A 24,050-nucleotide genomic window follows, 5' to 3' on the forward strand; every position below is an offset into this window, starting at 1 on the left:
TAATGATCAGAGATACTATGGAAGAGTGTGTGGTCTACATCTGCTACTGTTTCCTGCCATAATCAGCACTGCCTCTCATTGCTCACACCACAGAAACATGGGAACCTCTCAGACTAGAATGCCTGGGTTTTTTTCCGTCTTTCCATCAGGGCACAACTTGCTGCTCCTTCTCTACTTCTCCCATTACCACTCTTGAAGTAGCAGGAGGTGCTCTGCACATGGCAAGCAGATACACCAAGTGTGTGTCCATGATAAGACAGCAGGAACAATCACTGCCACTCTCTTTCCTTCCTGCTCACCAGGAGATATTTTTTCTGCCTTATCAAGGATCCCCTCTGATTTCATTGATGAGACAGTAATAGAGGTAGGTCCTTGTAATTTATGCTTAGCCATCCAGCAGGCAGTCCTGTAACCCTGTTAACTCTAACTCTGCACTCATCTGGAACAAACTGATCATGGAAATGTGCTGATGCAAATAAGCAGTGTGCATGTCAAGTACCCAGTACAATGCATGTACAGTACAAAGACCAGGCTTTATCTTTCTTATCTGTGTTATCACATCTGATAACAATCACACGAATGCTTAGGGGAGAGCATCATTGGAGCTCTGGAAGTCCTCTGAAAATCCTAATCATCCATGAGATCTGAGTGATTTCCAAAGTCCAGTTCTGTTCACAGTCACCCTGCCCAGCACGGTGCCGTTCAGTTCACCGCATGTTATTACTAGGCTCAGCTACCTCTTCCCCAAGCTCTACAGTCACAGAGGGCATCGTTTTGTTAAGATCCCTGAATCATTACGTTAATCAGTCACGCACTGATCTACCTGCCCCCGGTCCTTAGCCTGGTAAATCCATGTCTCCCGGTACTTTCTCTACGATGTTTGTCACATGCCGGCGGCGCTCGGGAAGGGAATATTTAAAGTGTTTTGTATTCAGGTGCTACCAGCAGGGAAAGGGAAAACTGCGGGCGCGCCCCCCGCTGCCCACGGCCTTTCAGCGGGGCAGGCAGGCCGCGCTTTGCACCAGGTGCGCCCCGCCGGTGGCTCCGCCGGCCCGGGAGGGAGCCGGGCTAAAGCCCCGCCTCGCCGCCGCTCCCCCGCCGCAGGCCCCTCCTCCCCTGCCCGCCCCGCCCGCCTCACACATGTGCCCGCACCCAGCGGCGGGGCGCGCCGTCGGGGCGGGCGGGAGCCGCCGCCTCCCTGGCACCGCGCACGCCGGCAGCAGCGCAGCGTACCAGTGCCGTACCAATACCGCGCCAGTACCGCGCCAGCACCGCACCGGGCATCACCCCGCGGGCGCGGAGAGCCGGCAGCCGCGCAGCCGCCGCTGCATGCCATGGCTGTCGCCTACCTGCTGGGCAACAGCTCCGCGCCGCTCCTCGCCGGCGCCCTGGAGGTCCCCTTCGCCGCCAACGCCTCCGCCTGCCGCCCCGCTTGGCCGCCCTGCGCGGCCGCGCCGCCGGGAGCCTGGGGCAACGGATCGGCGGGCTGGAACCGCTCCGAGCCCTGCGGCGGCGGCAACGACAGCGCGGGCGGCGGCGGACCCTGCGCGCCCACGGGCGGCGGCCCCTCCGTGGTCACGGCCATCGCCATCATGGCACTCTACTCCGTGGTCTGCGTCGTGGGGCTCTTCGGCAACTTCTTGGTCATGTATGTCATCGTCAGGTGAGTGCCGCCCCGCCCTGCCTCGCCCCGCCCTGCCCTGCTCCGCAGCCCTCGGCCGCTGCCGTCGGGGCAGACGCTCCTCCGCGGGAGCTGGGCTGCGGGCCGGCTTCCCGACGGGGATTGCTGCGGTCCCTCTCCAGCAGCAGAGCGCGAAGGGCGCCCCTGCGTTAGAAGGGAAAGAAGCTTTGGAGAAGGCGCCGGAGCGCGTGATCGGGGAAGAGAAACTTGCGGTGGGGCCGTAAGGCCGGGCCGGGCTGGGTCAGGGATGCTCTAGGTCCCCTCTGTGCTGCTGCACCTCTGCGAGCTGTTGTGGCCAGCGAGGCCTGAATCTTTCTGCCCGCTGAGAAGGGGAGATATAAAGGGACTGCGAGGGTGTGCGGGTGCAGAGTCGCACACGGACACTTGGCACACACACGTATTTCCCCTCGCGTCTCCCGAAAGCACAAGCAAAATGTAAATGGTATCGCGGCTAAACGCTTCTCTCTGATCGGGTTTATAGATCCTCTGCCTCGAGTCTTAATATATATCTTTATATTGATATATATTTATATGTGTGTATGTATATATACGTGTACATATGTATATATTTATACACGTGTATAAATACATCAGGATCGCGGCCGCTATCCGTAATCCCGGCTTCCTGGCTGTGGTGCAGGACTCCAAAACTTTCTCGCCCTCAAGCCCAGCCGAGTTTTGACAGGTCACTCACGAGTATCTCTTTCATGCACGAGAAATCGCCAGGCCCGTAGATGGAAAGAAGGCAGGTGAGAGCGAGATGAAGCGGGCTTCTTTGCCTGCCTGAGAGCGTGGCGGGCGGTTTCCATGGGGGAACACTGCCACCTCCCGGGAGCGGGGCGGCGGGACGCGACGGGACGGAGCTGAACAAGCTCTTCTTCCTTCGTGGCTGCTCGTCGTTTCCAAGTTAGGCATCCGCTTAAGCCCGGCAGAGCCCAGCAGACGATGCTGCGGGGGTGCCCCCTGAGAAAGCTCCCTCCCTATCGGGGCACCTCCAGCACTTCCAGTTTCCCCAGGTCTGGAAAGAGGCCCTTTTCCCTTTGAACACTATGTTTCCCAAGGTTTTGGGGTAACAGCCATCGAGCATGGGTTCCATGTCCACAGGGAACTGGAAGAAAGGAGCAGAGGCTGGTGCCCAACATCACTTGCAGGCCAGAGGTACTAGGGTGGCTTCATGATGAGCTAGCTGTAAAAAGTTGGGGGTGAGGGTGGCCATCAAGGTAGGACACTGTGGTACAGCAGACAATGATTCCTTTGGCACATATTGGGGATGTCATTGCAAAAAGCCTGTGCAGCTCATAGTCCTGATGGGAACACAAGTAATACACATCAGTGGTCCAAACTATAGGAATTCAGAAACGTGGTGACTTTCACTATACTTCAGATGCAGGATTTTAAACATAGAGCTGAGAAGATTCTCTTCTGGCCTGTGGTTTTGATCAGTTCAACATTCAAGCTTTATCTATGTGAAGCTACAGCTGCAGAGAGGCTTCTGAGCAGAGGCACGACTGCAGTTGGCTGAGCAATGTTGAATGCATTCCTCTGGGAGAAAGAGCAGATGCACAATGTAACAGAGCCAGGATAGCTGTCGGCAGAGAAATATGCCACAGGTTATCCCTGGAGTTATATATTTATACTGAACATAACCCATACTAGGTTCATATTTCTTATGTTAATTAATTGAATTACACTTGCACCACCAAGCCAAATAGAATGAGAAGCTTGTATTTAGATTTCTATCTAAAGGGAGCATCTTTCCCTAAGATTACATCTTAAAAACAAAAGCCGGAAGCAACAGGAGAAAGCAAAAAACATGTCTTCATTTTTCAGAGGAAAGCACAAATAAATTGAATGGTTTCTCCAAAACCATCCAGGAATTCTATGGCAAAGGCAGGACTGGACCCAGTTCTCCTATGCAAGAAGAGCTTTTGATCTGAGAGAGAACCTTCCCAAATAACATAATGTATCTGTTTACCAGTCTGGAATGAAAAAGAGTTTACACGGTCGTGGTTGAATAGGATCCGTGGTTTAAGCAACACAAAAATTAATTTTCTTTCTGGGTTTCTCTATAGGTTTAGTGTATCTGGACAGGTAGCTATGATTTATTTTCTGTTGTAAGCTATATTAACATGACAGTATCCCAGTCACATAATACGTGTATATGAAATGTTGAGCATTGGTACTCACATTCGTGTATCCTCGGATCCAGCTATAGATAGGAGGCACACCTTACACTGGATTGAATTTGGCATCATATAAAGTTCCCTTTCTTTATCTACCTTTCACATCATGCCTGCTTAGGAAGAATAAAACACTGAAGTTCATATTAATTTTAAGAAGAACTGAGACTATTAGAAACAAGATTTTAAAGTTATATTGGTACCTACTTTGTCTTGAAAATACCAGAAGTTGGGAGTTAGGTAATTAAATATTTGAAGCTCTGTCCCTACTCACCTTTCAGAGTCCAGACCCAGTGAAAGCAACAGTGACTTCATAGTGTGCTGCATGCTAATACCTCATGCTCAGCTTTTTTAAAAATACTTTTTTCATAATTATTATCTTATTCTTATAAACATTATTTTTCCGACTTTTCCACATGAAGCAGATCCATGGGTTTGTAGACAGAGCCATGCAAGTGCTTGCCTGATGTAGAGCTGACACTGTCAGTCCACAGTGCTACCCTGGAATCCCAGCTGGGGCAAACAGGTTGGAAAGTGGACGTGTCCAATTAGTTAGAAGTGTATTGTCATCAATACTAAACTCAGGCTTTTCATGCAAAGCAGGTCCATGGGTTTCCAATGTGTATACATGTTACTTTATAATTAATGTATTCTTATCCACTGTTCTAATTCTCCCAAATAGCTTCTGTTCAGCTGAATAGTTTAACCCTTGAATTAATACTTACATGTTGTATCTGTAGCATGTGAGGCTGAACCCCATGCTACCACAATTGAGCTGTTTCCTTTGTCAAGAACAAAAAAAAATGCCTTCTGAGTGACTACAAAACCAGACATACTTTACTGCCAGCCATGAATTTCCTGTAATCTGAAAAATTTGTAGATAGATTTTATCATCTGTTTTCCTCATGTACCTTGTATAAGTGTAAATTACGAATACGAACACAGTGTTGTTATGGCTGTGTCAACGTCAAATGCTCCTTGTAGCTGCTGCAGAGTATAACAAGACAGTGTACAATTAGTACCATGAGGTATTGAATTAATTTACACAGTAATCTATAGTTTTTCCAGCTTTCTCATGAAGTCAGTGGGATATTAGTCACACATTAGAGTGGAAAGAAGAATATGCCCTGTGATTAAGGCAATATGCTAGAAAGCTGTAATAGATCATAGATTAAAATCTTCAACATTGCTGGTCTGGAGGAGAGGAATAGCTCTCCGAGGCCCCAGTCCTCCACGGTGCCAAGTGCCTGGGAGGACTGTAATTTCACTAACAGCCACTAAAGTCACCCAAGTCCAGAGTGATTTCTTAATTGTTTTTATATTAATTTTGTCATATAACTTAAACAAAGGAGCCTCAGGTTCTCCATGATCCTTCACAGGAGGAAGAAAAGGTTTTGTTTCATTAGAGGAAATTAATACTCTGCTTAAAAAACCCCAAACAAACAAAATAAAAGAACCTAAAAAAAAAACCACCAAGGAAGGAAATCCTCTATGAAAAGATTTTTTTCAAAACAGTCTCTTAATAGTGTTTTGGAGCAGAGTTGTGACTGGAACATCATCTACTGTGAAAAGACTGCTGTGCTGAAAGCTCTGGTTACTTCGGGTCAACTCACCCTTAGGAAAACTGTTTTATTAAGTAGAATGAAATTTAGGGCGAAATTTCAGTTGTAGAAAGAATTCTAGAGGAGTAAGTACTGTCACTCATGTGAAGGGCAAAAGTGGGGAGTTTGAAAAGAGGGGTGTGAAGCGAAGAGAGTTTGTTTAGAGAAATAAATCAGTAATAATCACAAGCTTGAAAGTTGTTGAAGTGAAGCAAGTTTTTTTAAAAACGGGTTCTTTGCAATGTGACTTGGAGTTATGGGTGCAGTGTGAAAGAAGGCCTGAAACATCTCTTGTAGCAGCAAAGAGCTGCAAAGTTAGAAACTCAGAAATGCATGAAATTTGTTTTTTTCTTTTCTGTACACAGCTGCATGAACGTCTGCATTTGGGTGGTGTTGTGTTCAAATGAATGTGTGTCCTGCCTGTTTCACTGTCTGCAAAGAAAAGTTTACACCCCATTGCTAAGAGTAGATAACAGAAGTCAAATAAATTAATAAATTTATATGGACATGGTCAAAATTTGGCTGAAAATACACTAGCCTGCAGCCTGAGGATAACCCACATCTCCTTGAGGGAGCAGAGGTGGCTGCAGGATGAATGAGAGCTCTGTAGCCCCACACTCATCTTCAGAGCCTGTGCCTGGCCCCATCCCAGGTAGCTCTCACCCACAGAACAGCACCCCTGCTCCGGAAGGGCAGACCCCCTGATCTGCTAGTGGCTACCACTTGGTGCTTTGGGGCAGAAAACCTTCCCTCTCACTCAATTTCTCTTGATAAAGCTGTTTTGATCTCACTGTATTTTTCCTGAAGTAGCATTTTGGTAATGGCTCCCATGAAAATTAACGTTAAACACTTGCTGATTATGTTTTTTAAGTTTCCTTATAAAAATAATTTAAATTGTACCAACTTTTCATGGCTTCAGTAAAATCAGAAAATATTGCAAGCACATATGTTTTATATTATGTAATTATTAGCAAGCTAATGACCAACAAGATAGTTAACATAATCCCAAAGTACTGCTTTATTTCATTTCAACTTACAGCATTTTTTCAAATTATCAGGCATAGCTCTTGCTGAACACTGTTGATAAGCTTTTATAATTTTTCTAGATCAAAAGGTGACACATTTACAAAAATCTCAAACAACATGATGTAAGCCAACATGCCTCAAAATTATAGTCTAATTCACTAACCTTTTTTCCAGCCACAGCCGGCAGCTAGTGTTTAGTTAAAGGGTAGAAGGAATAGGGGCATCACTATGTGAGAACCCTTCTAACAGTCTGTTAGACTGCAGGGAGACTTACTGAGCTTCAGTTTGCACCAGCATTTATTCAGCAGCTCTTGGTGGACATTTCTAACATGCAGCAGTCCCAAAAACATCAGACTAGAAAATAAAGTTGGAAGTAAAAGGTCACAGATCTTACCACTTCTAAACAAAGCTTCTTTGAAACAGATGTTCTCCAAAGTACAACTTCAGAATTCTGAAACATTTTTAAAGATTCTAAATTGGTTTTTTTAAGCTTAGTTGTTCTAAGATGGATGTTGTAGAGATCCTGATTAATAGACATATTTAAAAAACTCTTTATTCTGATTCCAAATGAAAACAGGTTTGATGGTTCTCTTCAAAATACAAATCCACTCATATTTTTTAACTACCTGAAAGCAACTATTTTCTGAAATGCTGTCATTAGGCTGATCTCAAAGTTCTTTTTATAACCATCTGTGCCTCCTTTGGTTTATACCATGAAGTTTGGGTTTATGGTGTTATAAATGAGGATGTTATCATTATCTTTGAAAGCCCCAGCTCCCTTTTGGAAGTTGGCTTTTCTTGGCATTCACTAGCAAGGAGTCCACAGCTTAGTCCAGCTGTGGCTGTGGTAAGAAGGATTCTCATTCATCTGTTTAAAGTAAACACTTCTAAATTTTATTTATCTTTCACTTTGCATTTACATGATGAAAAAGGTAGGGATGACAGACCATAGCTAATCAAATAACTGTGAAAGACATTAAATAGGCTATTTTTTTTTTCACCTTCTTGCTGCAAAGTGTTCAATTATCAGCTATAAGATCTTAGATCAGGCATAAAAGTTCAAAGCAAAAATGTTGGTGTAAAATGGATAATCTCTTCCTCATTGTGTTGTATGGAGCAATCCCAGCTGAGAGAAGTCTCGTTCTTAAGGGGGGAAACAGGGAGCAGCAGTTTTCTGGCATTCCCTTTGCACAGTTCTAACCTCCAGGCCTGGGGATGTGCTGCCTCTATAAAAAAAAAATCATGCAAGAAACCAGTTGGCCAAATCTTTCTCATACTTCCCTCAGAACCCCAGTTTCAGATGCAATCTTACCCTTGTGATGTGGAGATTTGATTCATGATTCCCAGGACTTGCGACCCAGTCTTCTCAAAACACACAATAGTGCTCCCTCTCAGTCACGCCTGCCTCCACCATTGCCTGCTTTCCCCTGCCCTTCCCCCCATCACAGGCAAGTCTTCCTCTGCATTTATTCTCTTTCCAGTCCCTTTGTCTCACCTCTGCCACTCCTTTCCAGCTTCACTAAAAGATCACAATCTTGTGTGCAAGAGACCATACTTTGTATACTTAGCATTACTTTGATCTGTACAGTCTCTGGCGTTGCCTCAAGCCCCATGCTACCTCCCTCAAACCAGAGGAGTATTACCCTTGCTGTTCCACATCACACCTTTGAGGATCTCACATCTACTAGCGGTAAAGCTGTCTTCAAAAGCTTCCCTGGCAGTGTCTCTGCTGCTGAGCAGGGGATGTTTCATGTACAGTCCACATCTGAGGTGATCAGTCCACAAACTGGGAGGAGGGAACCAGCGCCTGGAAACCAGAGAAAATAGCTGAAACCTCTGTTTTCCAGAAGCTGTTTCCCTCCTAGAAAAATGTCACCCCAGCTATCATAGATGTAGTCAGTGATTTTACTCTCGCTGCTTCCCTGAAGGCAGAGCAGAGAAGGTTAAGTTGAAGACGCAGTTTTCTTTCCATGCCTTCCTAGCAAAGCAAACACTTCAGCAATAAGCACCCACTGCTGCTGGATAATGGCAATATATTTGAGTTAGCCTTTTTAGCACCACTGATTTATTTCAGAGATGTGTTACACAGTAATTGTGAAAACAGCAGCCTTTGTGGAGACCCATATATGTGTCAGCACCAGGCAAACAGAGACTCAGCTAAAGGTGGTTTAACAAACAGCCCAGATTAAGTCCTGGAATAATTGGCAGATAATTTTCCCCTCATTTAACTAGGCTGGGAGAGAAGGAAGTGTACCAGCAGATGTCTGTTTGGGCATTGGAGCATATATATTACTGTCTTTCTTTTTTTTTTTTTAATAGATTTTTATGGTGTCTGGGAAAATAAAATTAAATTAGGGTAATAGGAGTTACAAGATATTGCAACATCTTAAATGTTTGTGTGGCAAATTGATAGGCATATATCTATAAAAACCTGTTCTGGGCAGGTTCCCCTCCCCGTTTTGGAAAAAGAGCATCAGCTTTATTTTCTAGGGATTTCTGCCAAGATATTTTGCATATACATGTAATTTTAAAAGGTGTGAAAATAATAAGAGAGAAATAATAAAATAATTACCTGTTGTGACTACCGTGGAGTTTTTGTGTTATCAGCCTTCCTTGCCAAAACAGCTGTTTTTCCCAAAGAAATAAGCTTTTTTTGTTTTTTCTGAGCACAGACTAAATTCACTGTTCCACGCTAAATTTCAGAAAGAGGGCCTCTATATGATGCCTTTGGTAGCAAAAAAGCAGGAAGAGCCATAAAAAGAGCAATGTGAATTTTAGCCTAGAGCCCAACACAGTGTTGTAATTAATTGAAACAGGATGAGTCAGATACCCTCCCAGCTCTCTCAGTGCCTCATGATTCCCAAAAAGACTGGCAACAGAGTCTGAAGGAAGTTGACTGCCTAAAAGGCTTTTGTTTAGCTTTCCCTCTCCCAAAGCTGAAGAGTGAGAGAAGTCACCAATTGATTCTGAGTATAGGAGAAATGCCCTTGAGCTTGTGTTACTCCACAAAAAGTGCTGTGCTCTGCCTGCTTCTCCTGCCTAGGTCCCGTGGGCAAGTACTGATGGATATTCACATGCCTTGATGCTGCCCTGATGCAAGGAAAGGACAAGGGAACTCAAATATGCTGGCAAGATAACCCAAGGGAAATGAGCTTTGGTGAAATTCTGGCTTAATTTCATTTGTGCTATGGAGGAGAAAAAAGTTAAAAAGGAGCTTGGCAGTGGAAAAACAAAGGATTGGGGAGAAAAGAGGTAGCAGCTGAAGCAAGTCCAGTCCGGCACTTACTTGCCCTGTGTTCAGATCCGTGTTCAGCTCACACATTCAAACTCCTTCAGAAAATGATGTGTGTGAAGGCCTTGCTGTATACCCAACCAAGTATGTCAAATAACTAGGCCTTGTGATTTTAGGTCTAGAAGACTCTTTTACTGTGTCCTGCCTTGACACCTGAAGCAATGCTTGATGATAGTTTTTGCATCTCTCTAATTAAACCACCATGACCAGTCACAGCAGTGTCCAGGTCGTGCTGTGCTGGGAGTCAGGACGCAAGGTTTTAACAGGAGGGAACAGCCGCTGCCTCTGTCTTTCTTAAAGACAGTGAAATCTTTCTCCCTTCCCTTATTCAGCTTTTACCCCCAAAGTCAGGATCAGTGTAGGAAGTAAGTGAATGTGCTTTGAACTGCACAAATTCATTGTAACTGTGACCATGTTCTGCTATAATATTGCCTGCTGGAGGGTTGTTTTTTTTTGGTTTGTCATTTGCTTGTGTTCCCTGAGGGCTTAGTATTTTTAAATTACATCCTTATATATGATCTTTTCAGAAAAACATAAATCAAAAGGACAAGTAGGTTGCTAGCCACAGTATGGCACCTCTAATCTGGGTGGCCTGACCACCTATAATGTGTAAGGGTTGTATACAAATTTATGGTACTCTTAACCAGAGCTTAAATGTATTGGCTTAAGGCATAGGTATTCTGAAGTACCCATTAATAGAAAAATCAAAGAATAAATCTTCAAGCTGATTAAATCATATGCTCCCAGACAGGTAAGTTTGGCTTATCCAGACTATAAATTACTTCAAAGATTTAATAGGTAACAATCTGCCCCAGCACATGTCAGAACTGTGTCTGAGGTACAGAATGGGTCTTTCCTCCTGTAGAATCCTGCTACCATCTAAAGAAAGAAAATGGACATGACAATAGAATGGCTGACAATTAAGTTCATCATTTGAGACCCTTTGGCTCAAAGGCCTAGCTGAGTGACATAATTTCAGTGTCATACTAAGTGGATTGGCAGAGAGAAGACATTTTCGAGGGTTTTTCCAGACTGTCCTGAGTATGACATGACTGATGTCAAAGCTTCAAGGGCCCAACAAATATTGAAAGTACCTGATATCTCAGGAAAACAAGTTAAAAAAAAAATCTCTCTTTGCTACTCTTTTTGAGTTGCATACACAAGATACACCAGAAAAGCCATGGAAATAAATGTTCATTTAAATTGGTTCAACTAGGCACCACATCTTTTAATCTTCCCACTCAAGGAGACCTCAGCTAATCTATGTACATAATGATTGTTCATTTGTTTAACAACTCACTTATGCAAGAAAAGCATGAATTTGAAACACTAACCTAATCTCCTATGTCGGGTTGTCTGTATGTAAGACTTAATTGCTGGCTGTTGTTTCTTTCAGCAGCCAGGCTATTTTAATGAACTGCTGCTTTCTGCGATTAATCTCCTGTAATTAAGCCAAGTTTTTCATATATTTTGCACTGAACTTAAACGCAGTTGAAGCAGTCTTAGTCTCCAAATTAGCATTCTGTGGACAAACGATTGCATGCCTTTGTGTTGCTGAAAGAAGTTATTGCCAATCTATCATTGGGCAGCTCATTTCCTAAGTGCAGAAGGCTGTTTCTGCTTTTCTCCTCACTGTTGCTATTCAGATAGGAGCAGTTTGCAAAATAATGGAGGCTAAAGAATTGAAGCGTGCAAACCAGAAGCAGGAAGAGAGGCACAAGCGTGCTCACATTTCTCCCTTTGCATAGCTGTGAGGTGAAAGGGAGGGTACTCACGGCTCCTGCTCAAGATGTTCTTCCACTTTGTGCAATGGTGCCAGGAGTCTCTCTGCAATAATTTGGTGAATATTTATACGGCCTGCCAGTTGAAGAGGTAATTTCAAGATTGTATTTATGCTGGAGTGTTAGGAACCTACAATCTGAGTAGGATTCTCATGATTTTCTGTATTGCTTTTTTATTCCAAGCAAATTCCAGTTGAGTGGACATCTACAGCTCAGCTCTTCAAACTTCAAGTATATTATAAAGCTTTGCTGAATTGGAGAGAAAAGCTAGGCTGAGTTTGCCCTACAGAATTAGGCAGACATAAGTATATTCTTACTGTTGTAAATCTGATAATCTACCAACAAAAAAATGCTTCATAAACACAGATATTTTATGAAGTAAAACCTGCACTGAGGAGATAGAAAGGACATACTAGTGGGTGTCAATATTATAATAAGCATAATTAATTTGAATACTTATCAAGAGAAGCAACAAACTAAATAGTCAGAAAAAACTGAATCATAACAATGCTCTATTAGTCTTTCATTGCAGAGCTGTAAAAATAAAAGTAATGTTGCCCAAAGCCAACTTTTGTTTTCATTTGCAACCTTGCTTATTGTTATGCAAAATTTAATATATTTAGTGGTTTAGATGCTGAAATTTCAATGTAATCTAAATACCAGCATTTGGATTTTCAGGAGCTTGCATTTAAGACTCTTTACACATCTGTTAATTTTCACATTCTCTAGTGGCTTTGAATGGAAGTGTGAAAACAGTGTCTGTTAAAAGATTTCATTTATTATCACAATATTTTTGGTATTATAAGACATACAGTGTCATGTGACTTTGATTACATATAAAATCCAGTCCCTCTGAAGTATAGAAATTTCATCACATACACATCTATGTCTGTACGAGGAAAATGTTTGGGCTGCTTGATCAAATAAGTAAATTGATACCTTAGCAAAACATATAGTAACAGCTAAGATCAAGGCATTGAAGAGTTACATTTTGAAGGACTGTTATTTTCCATGCTGTTAAAATTACTTTTAATCAATTGCTTCAGTATTTATTTTTTCATAACAAAAAAAAAATAAAATCCTGGGGACACTGATGATCTACTTATTTGGAGAAATACACATTTAAAAAAATGTGCCTTTCAGAAATAAGCCCTTTATACAATCTTGAAATATTCAGTACAGAGAAATGCCCAAATCCCATAGAATACATTGAAAATAACATTGTGAATTTCAATAGGCTGTTGTTGATTAGACAATTATGGAGGTAAATATTTTTCATCACCACAGAAGCTCTGCTTCCTTTCTTTGTAGGAACAGCATTATTAGAAATATAAAGATTACACAGTACATCAAGCAAAATCCTTCATTAATAGCCTATAGAGACCATTAAATGAAATAAGCCCAAGTACTTTAAAGCTTAAACTGAAAATGTGAGCAAGATAGCAAAATTGAAAAATGCGTAGTATTTAAGTAGGATAAGGCCCATGTCAGTTCTAGTGAAGAGACTTTATTCCACTTATTCAGAGCTTTTCTCAGCCCATTCTCTGGCACGCTAACCTGAGAGTCACTTATATATAGATTGGCTTTGCTGTATCAAGCATTGCCTTTAAATCATAAGAATGTCTTTAATTACTGATAAAAAATATTATCATTACCATCTGATGATGTGCTCTCTGGACAGAACTGTGCCAGAATTGTGCATGATGGCAGCAGCACTGAGCAGCATACATAAGTTTCTTGTCCAGCCCTCAAGACAGGGCAATCACCTCAGGGCTGAGCATGAATCAGCAGCAGGGTGCAGGATCCTCATCACCTTTTCCTCACCTGTGCAGAATTGAGAGCCACCCCCACTCTGCTGCTGCTGCCTGAGCAAATTAGACTGGAGCAAACTGGAGGTGTCTGCTCACAACACAATCAAACCTCTAGCTTGGCTCTGTGGATGCAACCTCAGCTGCTCCTAGATCTGTTGTCAGGCCTATGGAAAAGACACTGATTTTTGATAAACAACAAAGACATGGCAAAAAGAGGACTTTCTGCAATATTTTCACCTGGGCAATAGTAAAGTCAATACAAAAATATTGCTGTTTTCATTCTCCTCTGCAAGATTCTCCTGAAAAATTGAGCAAAAAGTATTTTTACCTCCCTCCAAACTTTTTAGAGCTTGTTTTGTTTCTACAGACACAGTTCTGATACTCAACATGACATCAGCAGGTAGAGAAATTCTATCCGTACAAATATGTAAAAATAAATTTTTTCCAAGCTTCTCAATTCTGTAGTATCTATAATATGGTTTCTTCTATATGTATCCTTTTCTCTCTGCAGAAGTTAAATTAATCTTAACTTTCTTACATCCTTTAGCTAATGCCCACTGAGCTGCAAACATTATTGTAAATAAACTATAGCAAGGTCATTTGGTTAAAACCAGAAAATACTATCTTTGACAGCATCTAGCACATTATTTCACAAAAGTTTCTTATAAGGAGTTCTCTGGACTCAGTTTTGTTTACCTTGTCAATTGTGGTCATTCACATGCTTTGCTGATTTTTTTTTCTAGGTACACAAAAATGAAGACTGCCACCAATATCTATATTTTCAATCTTGCATTGGCAGATGCCCTAGCAACAAGTACTCTGCCATTCCAGAGTGTGAATTACTTGATGGGAACATGGCCGTTTGGTACCATCCTTTGTAAGATCGTTATATCCATAGACTACTACAATATGTTCACTAGTATCTTTACACTCTGCACCATGAGTGTGGATCGCTACATAGCTGTTTGCCACCCAGTTAAGGCCCTTGATTTTCGTACCCCCAGAAATGCAAAAATTGTCAACATCTGCAACTGGATTCTTTCTTCTGCCATCGGCCTGCCAGTTATGTTCATGGCAACTACTAAATACAGGCATGGTAAGTCTGGCTTTCATTCCTAAATTGAGTATTTCGGTATTTAAACTCCTTTCTGCATTGTTTCACTCTGTTCTAGAGATGCTGAATTAACTCCTGATCTCCAACCTGTATGAAGGAGGTATGAGTGCCAATGGACCCCTTCAGCAGTTTTACACCTGGCTGTAGCTGACTGGACACAGCACTGCACATTATCTGTCTTTTATAACAGGCAGCACTGTGGGTCTGTGCGAGTCTCGCTACCCCACAGTTACTGTAGTGTTTGGGAAAGCTTCTGTTCCTGCCTTCTGCTGTGGGATGTTCTGCAGTCTCCTACAGCACAGAAGCCTGTGCTTTACCTGGGCAGGATATTCCCACTGCAGTTGGCAGTCATAAGAATGTTGCACCTAGTGTGGCAGGACATGATAGAGAGCACATTCTGGATTGCTGGTACTCAAAGACCTTCCATGAAGTGGCAGCATCTCAACACAAATACAGATCCTCTGTTGTGCACAGTTACCAAGTGTCATGTCGTTCTCTTCACCATTGTCCTGAAATCCCCAAACTCTCAGCAGATATGGTGGTTAAACCATCTTTCTTTTCACCAGGTTTTATACTGAAAGTGAAAATGCATAAGCATTTATGACAATTCAGCTTTTTCTTGTCCAATATACATGCAATTCCAAGCAATAAAATGCAAAAGAGAACACATTACGGCAATTTTGTTTTTCTAACTCACACCATACATGTTTTGCAGCTGTGTCCTATCAATATTTTTGTTGATGACACATCACTGCTTCATTTTAGCTTTTTACTTAATAAATCTGCATGCATTTGTCTATGATTCTTAACAAAAAAAAAAGGTTTAAAGAAAAGTAAACTGAAAACTGACCTGCTTGTTCTCCTCTGCTGTATTCTTTTTTCTCCAGGCTCTATTGACTGCACACTTACATTTTCCCACCCTGCGTGGTACTGGGAGAACCTCCTGAAAATCTGTGTGTTCATTTTTGCCTTCATCATGCCAGTCCTGATCATTACAGTGTGCTATGGGCTGATGATCTTACGCCTAAAGAGCGTTCGCATGTTATCTGGCTCCAAAGAGAAGGACAGGAACCTGCGGAGAATTACAAGGATGGTTCTTGTAGTGGTGGCAGTGTTCATCGTCTGCTGGACTCCCATCCACATCTATGTCATCATTAAGGCCCTGGTCAACATCCCAGAAACTACCTTCCAGACTGTCTCCTGGCACTTCTGTATTGCTCTAGGGTATACAAATAGCTGCCTTAATCCAGTCCTTTATGCATTTCTAGATGAGAATTTCAAAAGGTGTTTCAGAGAGTTCTGCATCCCCACTTCCTCAACCATTGAGCAGCAAAACTCCACCCGAGTCCGACAAAACACTCGTGACCATGCTTCCACTGCCAACACTGTGGACAGGACTAACCATCAGGTATGACTAGCAGTGGAGATGTCATCTCTGGATCCAGGCCTCCCGCTTGGAGATGACATGTATTCTGAAGTGACAGTTTATACTGATTTATAGCTATTTGAAATCTAAACCTTCTAAACCTGGTTATGCATACACAGAGACCCCAGTCCTGCATGGTGCTAGCTGTTCTCTCCTGTAGTTGATGCCCAGAGGCTTGAGGTCTTTCAAAGGTACCTCGCATGACTGGGTCCAACGTGTATGCATATACACAGTACACAAAAGTGTTCATTTGCAGGTGCTAACAACAGGTGACTGCTTTAGAGCTGGTTGAATAATCACAGATTTGTCTATTCATATCCCTTGTCTGCTAAGGGAGACAGGAGTTGAACAGTGTATGTATCTCTCTTCTTCTTCCATTGCAACAGTGAATAAAAAAAGAAGAAACAGTACACTTTTGGCTGATATACAAAGAAGGCCTACCTGGCCTTATTTGTCCTGGAAAACATGCAAGAAGTAGACAAAGGCTTGTCTACATGCAGTTCTTGATTCAGATAATTATTTGTGTTAGCTAGGGTCAGGTTCTGAGATTTTTATATCTATCGATCGATCAATCGATCGATAGATACATGCACATGTTAAGGAGTATCGTCCCATTTTGCCATTTAAGGTATGATGAGAGTATAGCTTTTCCATGTAGAGAAAGCCTTTGAGAGGTAGAGACTTTATGGCACAGCAGACACCAAGAAACAGATTGTTTTAGTTTTTTTTATTCAGGCTCCTTTGCAAAGAGTCACTTTTCTTACACGTTAAACATCCATGTTCCCATGACTAATCCTGAGAATTTCCAATCCCCATCCCTCAGTGAACATGAAGCAAAACATGAAGGCAAATCTTAACACTCTTGAAAGTAACTTGTGCATCACAAGTGCTAAGAAAATTTTGAGTCTTTGTAAATCATTAAAGAGAAGAACAAAAGGCACAAACCTAGTTCATTCCTTGCCATATCACCTTTCAGCAATATACTTAGATTGCTCCTTCACCAGTTTCTCACTGCTGCCAGTTCAGCCTCAAGCCAGCTGTCTCCTCAGGGAGCAGAAGTCTGCGGCTTCTTGTGAAAGCAATCACATTCTTGCCACTCAGCTGCTGCCAAGGAGCCCACATCAGAACATCACCATCTCCAAACAGACAAAATAGTAATTGCATCAAGGAGGAAGCAGGCTGAAGGGAGAAGGGGAAACTTTATTAAGCATCTGCAGTTGGTGGTGTAGTTCACCAGCATCTGATTCATACGTGATAAACTGTGGCCTGTGAAATTAATTAGCACCTGCTCAGTCATAGGCACACTTTGGGGGTAGAGCAGAAATGCCAAACTTGGCATAGGCACATACTTATATGTATGTATGTATACATGTGTAGTATTTACTAGGTGTAGCAAAAATTTAATGGACAGATTCAGCTGTTAATAGTACGTTTGTAACCCTCAGTGGAGTCAGTTTTCTGCATGCATCTGACAACAGGATTGTATCTATAGTAAAATTCCAGCTTTTTACAATGTAGTGTGTATGCACACATTTTCTATATTTATTCTACTTTTTTCATATTATTTGTAGAAAAGCTGTAGCCTTCTAAAATTCTGTCCTTAACAAATATTGATGTGGTACTGCCCAGAGGCTAAGTGAAATAAAGTCCTGGGTGCTTAACAAACACAGAAAAGATGATGATCCTTTCCACAAAGATCTTTCAGCTTACTCCAACAAGGTGTAAGAGAGCCAGTTGGGGCAGGGATAGACCAAACAAGGGAACTGAGCTTTATAGTGGCAATGAGGAGGAAAATCCATGGCAGGTAATTTGAACTATCTCTGAGCAGCTTTCCCCTCACACCCTGTTCTCTTTTGCTTGGTCTGGGTTTTTTTTTACATTCCAGGAATAGTAGTTAAATTAGTTGAGATGAAGCACATGTAAAGAGAAGAGAAGAGGAAGATGCTGAAGGGAAAGGGAGGTGAAAGAAAGAGCGCAGAGGAGAAAGGGAAACATCAGGAGTGAGAGTTCAGGTCAGGTAGCAAGGAAGGAAACTGAAGGAAAGAGATTATGCACAGAACAAAAAAGGTGCATGCAGAGCTTAAGAAATCTTTTGACTACCTGGCTTTGACTACTGCGGTTCCTAGCAACTAGCTTTCCCCAGGGCAGGGGCCAGGGAAAAGAAGACTACACTTGGAAGCTCATGTTCTCATAGATGGGTGGATAGGTCTCTTTGCATGGTCTGGTATTTGGAAGAATTTGAAGTGGCCATACCTTTCAGTGGCCCAGTTCCACTTCCCTCACCACCATCCCTGCAGTCCTTGCTTTGGTGGCTGTTGCTACCTCTGTCACTAGTTTATTTCTGCCAGATGTGCTCCCTGGACCTGAGCCTTCTCACTGCTGCAGTCCCTAGAGTACAGCCCACCAACTGTCGGGTGCAGCCTTTTTCACTCTCCACAGCGCCTATAGAATATGTTCACACAAAGCCATATTCAAACCTAAATAATACACTCTATTTATTTTTTTCTCCATCAAACATTTCTGTAAGAGACAACATTTTTCTTGTCTGCTGCTATCAGAGTGACAGACAAGGTTATAAGACTAACACACTTAAAAGGTTCTCTGGGATAGTACTTACCAGAGTAACATCTATTTTTTTTAATTATTATTATTGTTGTTGTTTAGACAGAGAAAGCCCTAAGGTGAGTGCACGTTTTGCTCTCAGAAAAGTAAACTAAAAGAGAAAAAGAAATTTTTAAAAAAATTTAAAACCTTAAACAGCTCACTGTTTGCTCAAACAGTGAGCTTTTGTAAATTCTACTGACAGGGCATTCTTTTCACAGGTGAGTGGGTTCTGCACAAAAATCTTACTAGTATATCTATATTGAACTAAGTAAGCTCTTTCTTGTAAAGACAATGCCTTGGAGAATATTTGACATGAATCTTAACTGCAAAGAATTTAGCATTGCAAATCCTTTTTGAAGAAACAGATGTTCTACAAGTTGCTTTTTTGCCAAGTGAGAATTCTTTACTGCTAAAGTTAATGAGAACTGCAAGCACTCAATCAACAGCTTAGGGTCTTACACTCTTAAAATACTTAAAAATGAGCATTCACAAGTAGGAGGAACAACTGTGTTTTCTATCAATGCAAAGACAATAACAGGAAATATCACAAATATTCTTATTATTCTGAGTTAAGATACTGGTCTTTGGCCTATTCTGGCTCTTTGGCATTACCAAAAAGTTCTAGATTAGGGGTTTGATTGTTTTTTTAATCAGCATTTACAAAAAGTGGAAGAGCAGAACAAGTTCAGACCTTCTACAGAAAAGCAGCTTCTTTAAAGTGCACAAAGTAGCATCTGATCCAAGACACTGATGGTGTCAGTATTTGTAGAAATCGTACATGCTCAGTGCAGCAACATAGTTCTGAGAGAGAAAAGACAGAGGCAAATCAGGCATGCAAACCCTGAAACAGTTGTAAGGCTGAGATGTTTCACATCTGTGAGGGAAGTATCCTGTGTTACACTCAGCTAGCTGCTGTGGTAAAATGTAGAGGCTACATTTGTTCCAAAGTGAGCCTAAGGGCTTGGTTCAACTTAATTTTCAGGGGGTTGTATGCAAGCTTGTATGTGTATTTGCATTAAGTGAAAATGAGAGTAGAAGTGATGGAATCCTGGAAAAACTGCTTGCAAAGCAATATGGAATGGTAATAAAGGACCAAATACTACATTTTGGCTGAGTTTTTTTTATGTCATTGGCAAAAACCTGATCAATAACAAAGGCCTTGATGAGTGTTTTGAAATAGCTTTTATTTCAGATGCACAGAGACTTTCTGCATTACTTTATTTCTGAGATTAAAAAAAAGTCCTAATGTTTTAAAAAATGTAAAATTCACTGATAATTGATTGGATAAATTGAATTTAATAATTTGCTAATACTCCCTGAAAACTGTGTTTTCCAAATAGCTTTTATTTTTTTTAATATCTATCTGTTAATTTAAAAAAAAAAAATCTAAATACTTAGGAAAACAATTATTAATCACTGTAGAAATGTGAGCATTTTAATTTGTTTCATTTAGGTTTTTTGCTTCCCATGCAAGTTTTTATAGCAGCCTCACCTGAATGTATCCAGGCAACTAAGCAAATTATGTATAGGCACATTTTCAGGACTATTTAGTCATCCTAGGAACTTTATTTTACTTTATTTTTAGCTTCTGATGCTGTCTCCTTAACCACTGAAGTGTTTAATTACCAAATAGAAGCTGCAGGTCTTCCTCATGTGCTGAAAATGAAGCTTTAGATATGTTCAGTAGCCCTGGTATTTGTGCTCAGCCCTGAAAGCTTTGCCCTTACTACTTGGATTGGCAGCCACATATAGAAATAGAAAGGATATTGGATAAAAGAAAAACAACTTTTAAGTTGAAACAAGGAAAAACTGAAAGCTAGTTTCAATATTTAACTATTTTTTAGAAAATCAGCGTATCTCCTTTGTAAATAATAATTTATTTCAATAATAATTATAAAGTATTGATTTCTTGTAAAGCAAATTTCTGGCAAGATAATGGCATATATGAAAAGCTTGTGTAAAGTCAATAGGTCTTTAAAACTGGGCTTTCTTTTGTAACTGATTTGCACTGACATAGGCCCTTTGTGAATCTTCTAGGTAGCAGAGGAAGCAAAATGTGTTTGTCACACTATTTCATGAAAGGAAACACAAATAAAGTATGCTATGCAGGCCAGAACTCATAGGATGGTTTCCAAGGTTGCCTGTGCTTGTGGCACTCCTTAAACTGTGAATTAGAATAAATAGGGAACAAAAAATTTCAATTTTTTTCCCGTAATAAAGTAGGAAAAGTTCATTGGTAAAAAAAATACAAAACAAATGCTTCTATTTTATTTAATCCATAAAAATAAATTAATAATTCGAAATTATTTCTGGATCTAGATTTCTCCAAAAGACATGTTTAGCATCAGGTCAGTTTCTGGCCAAATGGAGCTGAGGAGAAATATTCCCAATACAGAATAAAGAAAAACTCTAAATATAGCATGTTACATTGAACAAGCATTTGAGTTATATTCTGGCCTTGGAGAAATTTATCTTCAGAAGTCCTAGCAGCCTCCTCTCTGCTGAATGTGCATGGAAACCAATCGACTCAGAAAATGCAATTTCCTTCTCCCTGGCCCAAAATCCTTACCCATGTGCCATTACTTCTACAGGAGCACATTCCCCTTCTTGTCTCAACCAGGCTTTGTCTGGGACTTCACTTTGCATTCTGTAAACCCTTTATCTGCAGTGTCTCCCACCCTGTTCTCAACAGGTTCTAGTGCTGCAGGACAACAATTGCTGGGCAGTAGAAAGGGTTGCAGACTTTCAGGATGTGCTGTGCAGTGAGCAGATTTTCTTGATGAAAAACATCTTTAGTGCTGTCATGTCATGTCCTTGTCCTTAACAAGGATACTGTGGACACACTACGCTGAGAAGATGCTGGGTTTGTTTGCTGATGTTAGTCCAGAATTTAAACTAGACTTTAACTAGTCCAAAAGTCACCCAAGCACAGAAGGTATCATCTAAAATACTCCCCTGCAATTGCTACAAAAAGAATACAGGGAGGGAGCAAAACCCTTCCCTATTTGTGGAACACATACAGCGTTTCCCTCTAGAAAGAGAACTAGCTTTGTATGAAATATATTCTAATTCTAATTCAAACTTCAGATCTACTACTGATTCTTTGTCTTCGAAGGTCGGAAACAAGACTTTGATAATTTCCTTGCCTTTGTTGTTTCATGGCAAAGGCCTAGTCTTGCCTTACTCTCTGGACTAGCTGTTTAGCTTTATACAGCAGGAGAGTAACTGCAAATGAGAAGTAAATTCCTCTTAATAAAAAAAAAAAACACAACAACCCACACATACAAACAAACACACACTCATGGGTGGGAAGAAACCAAGTAATTGTTCATTGCATTTGCAATTTCTTTCCTTTCAGTTGGAACTTCAAGAAGCTGAAACTACTCCACTGCCGTGACAGGCTCTCCTGCCGCATAGCTCTCAAAGCAATTGCACACCAGTGCCATGGTGTGTCTGGGCAGTATGTGATGGGAATGTGTACGATAACGCTTTCCCTCAAAAAAATACCACAGAGGAAAGTGCCTGCTTTCACTGTCTGTCAAAATTTGCTTCTGCAGCACTTCTACATTAAGCGTAACAGAAGCATGAAACTTAACAGCCTGCAGAGCCAAGGGGTACGGGGTCTTGCCAGGCTGCAGTGTTCAAAAGAGTCATGTTTACCAGGAATACATACATTAGCCTCAAACAAAGCTACTGTACCTATAGCAATCTGACATGCTCTTGACAAGTTACAGTGGTGTTAAACAGGTTGGAAATGAAAATTCAAAGGCTAGGCAACTATAGTTTGACTAATGAATGTGAGTTTTTAATGATGGGAACTACCGCAAAATGAAGTTGAAATACTATTGCGTACTTGATTTACTCTTAAAGTTTATTTGTAGAGGTGTTTACCGTGCAGGTTATTTTTGTGTGCTGGTCTCCCAAGATCATCCAGAACAACATATTTGTAGTTCAAGAACTCTTCTCATACAAGGAGTGCATGCCCCACAATTCCAAAGGGAAAATACTCCTTTCAGTGCTCATTTAACAAAAAACAAAACTCCAAGCTTCACCTTCTGCTTCTCTTTCTCATGGGAAAAACAGACTTTAAAATCAAAACAATGAGCTATTGCTTCTTCTAAAATAGATGAGTAAATGGAACTATTCCATGTTACTATTAGTTGTCAAATGATCCCCAAAACAGCACAGACTCTATTAACATAAATTCCTTTGTGAATAGAAATCTAGCCATAAGCCTATTACGGCTAGCACAGGCTGATGATGACTTCTCTTTCAAGTAGTTTGTCAAATTTCAGCTGCCCTATCAGCACCATTTTGAACTTGTAAGTTATCAACAGTCTCTGTGTGAAGTGCTTGGAGCAGTTAATGCATTAGACCTTTTTTTTTTTTAAAGAAAAAAACCCTACATTTTGCTAGACATCTATTTTTTCTTAACCAAACTCTTAATACGTTTGGTTTTCTAACATAATACAGTCTGCTTCTCCATTTTGTATTAGCTGCTGAAACACAGATTTATGAAAGAAACATTGTACTGAAATAAATGCCACCTTAGCTCTTTTCTAGTATGAAAAATAGAAACATCCATGTAGATAATTTGTGGTGCAATGGTATTTTCTAGCCATTCTTTGTTACTTGCTTTGTAAATAAATCATCAGTAAGTTAACCAGGGGAAAATGTACTTTGATGCATTTAAGTGTATTCTAAAATAAAACTGTATGGAACAAGGTTGTGGGGTTTTTTTTCTTTTTATTTCTGCAGCTACGCTGTATTTCTAATTTTAATTGTTACAATCTATGGAACAATATGCTTTTAATGTGAAATTGTTTGCTTCTGCTGTGGACTATGTAATAAAGATTGAAGGCCAAATACTTGCAAGTTGTAAATAAAAGTAGTATTTGAGTTTCATTACTGTCTTGCAGCTAACTATGTAGTCCTATATGTCATCAGAATATGAAACTAGATAAAGCAGAAGTGCCTTACATTTTTTGTGTTGAAAACTCCACTGTACTGTCATAGGGATTTTAATATTTAATTTTGTATTAGTTTAGCACGTTCTCCTTATAGTCATCATTAAAGTTTAAAACAGAGTTGTGACCATTCTAAGAGGTTTTGCATCTAATTTTTAAACATTATAAGATCGGCACTCAAGAATTTGTCATATTGTTTTGCACTACACTGTAGTATTATTTAGATGACAAAAAAGAACAGAGAATACACCAGAAATGCAAACAGATTGATATCATACAATGTCATTACCGTGAGAGGTCCTTACTAGTCTGCCATGCTCATGTACAACGATCTCACAGAACTTAAATGCATTGAATGACTATTTGAGGTGCTAACTGATGTTTAATGAAGTACGTTTAATGAAACTTAAAAGCATACTTTCATGAGCAGTCAAAAGTTCATGAGCTTCCACAGAATTTACATAATGAATTGAAACCATTATTTCTTCTGTAATTACAGTGGAATGAAGCTCACAGGAAAATTCTATGACTTGCCAACAAACAGACTGAAGGTATTTTTAGTTTCCA

General features: G+C 40.9%; 1 protein-coding gene across 1 annotated transcript; it reads left to right on the top strand.

Moving 5' to 3' along the window:
• Positions 1 to 1,297: 1,297 nt before the first annotated feature.
• On the top strand, positions 1,298 to 23,421 carry OPRM1 (opioid receptor mu 1). Its single transcript, XM_051615338.1, has 4 exons — positions 1,298 to 1,663; positions 14,116 to 14,468; positions 15,374 to 15,894; positions 21,875 to 23,421. The coding sequence occupies exons 1-4, from the start codon at positions 1,335 to 1,337 to the stop codon at positions 21,911 to 21,913; spliced, it is 1,242 nt and encodes a 413-aa protein (XP_051471298.1). The 5' UTR covers positions 1,298 to 1,334; the 3' UTR covers positions 21,914 to 23,421.
• The last annotated feature ends 629 nt before the right edge of the window (positions 23,422 to 24,050 follow it).

Source organism: Apus apus, chromosome 3 (assembly GCF_020740795.1).
Source record: "Apus apus isolate bApuApu2 chromosome 3, bApuApu2.pri.cur, whole genome shotgun sequence".
Lineage (NCBI taxonomy): Eukaryota > Metazoa > Chordata > Aves > Apodiformes > Apodidae > Apus > Apus apus.

Excerpts from the sequence above, each read along its gene's own strand:
- OPRM1 (XM_051615338.1), top strand. The coding sequence starts at position 1,335 with ATGGCTGTCGCCTACCTGCTGGGCAACAGCTCCGCGCCGCTCCTCGCC. Across the intron at positions 1,664-14,115 it reads GTCATGTATGTCATCGTCAG|GTACACAAAAATGAAGACTG; the intron begins GTGAGTGCCGCC and ends TTTTTTTTCTAG. Across the intron at positions 15,895-21,874 it reads TGGACAGGACTAACCATCAG|TTGGAACTTCAAGAAGCTGA; the intron begins GTATGACTAGCA and ends CTTTCCTTTCAG.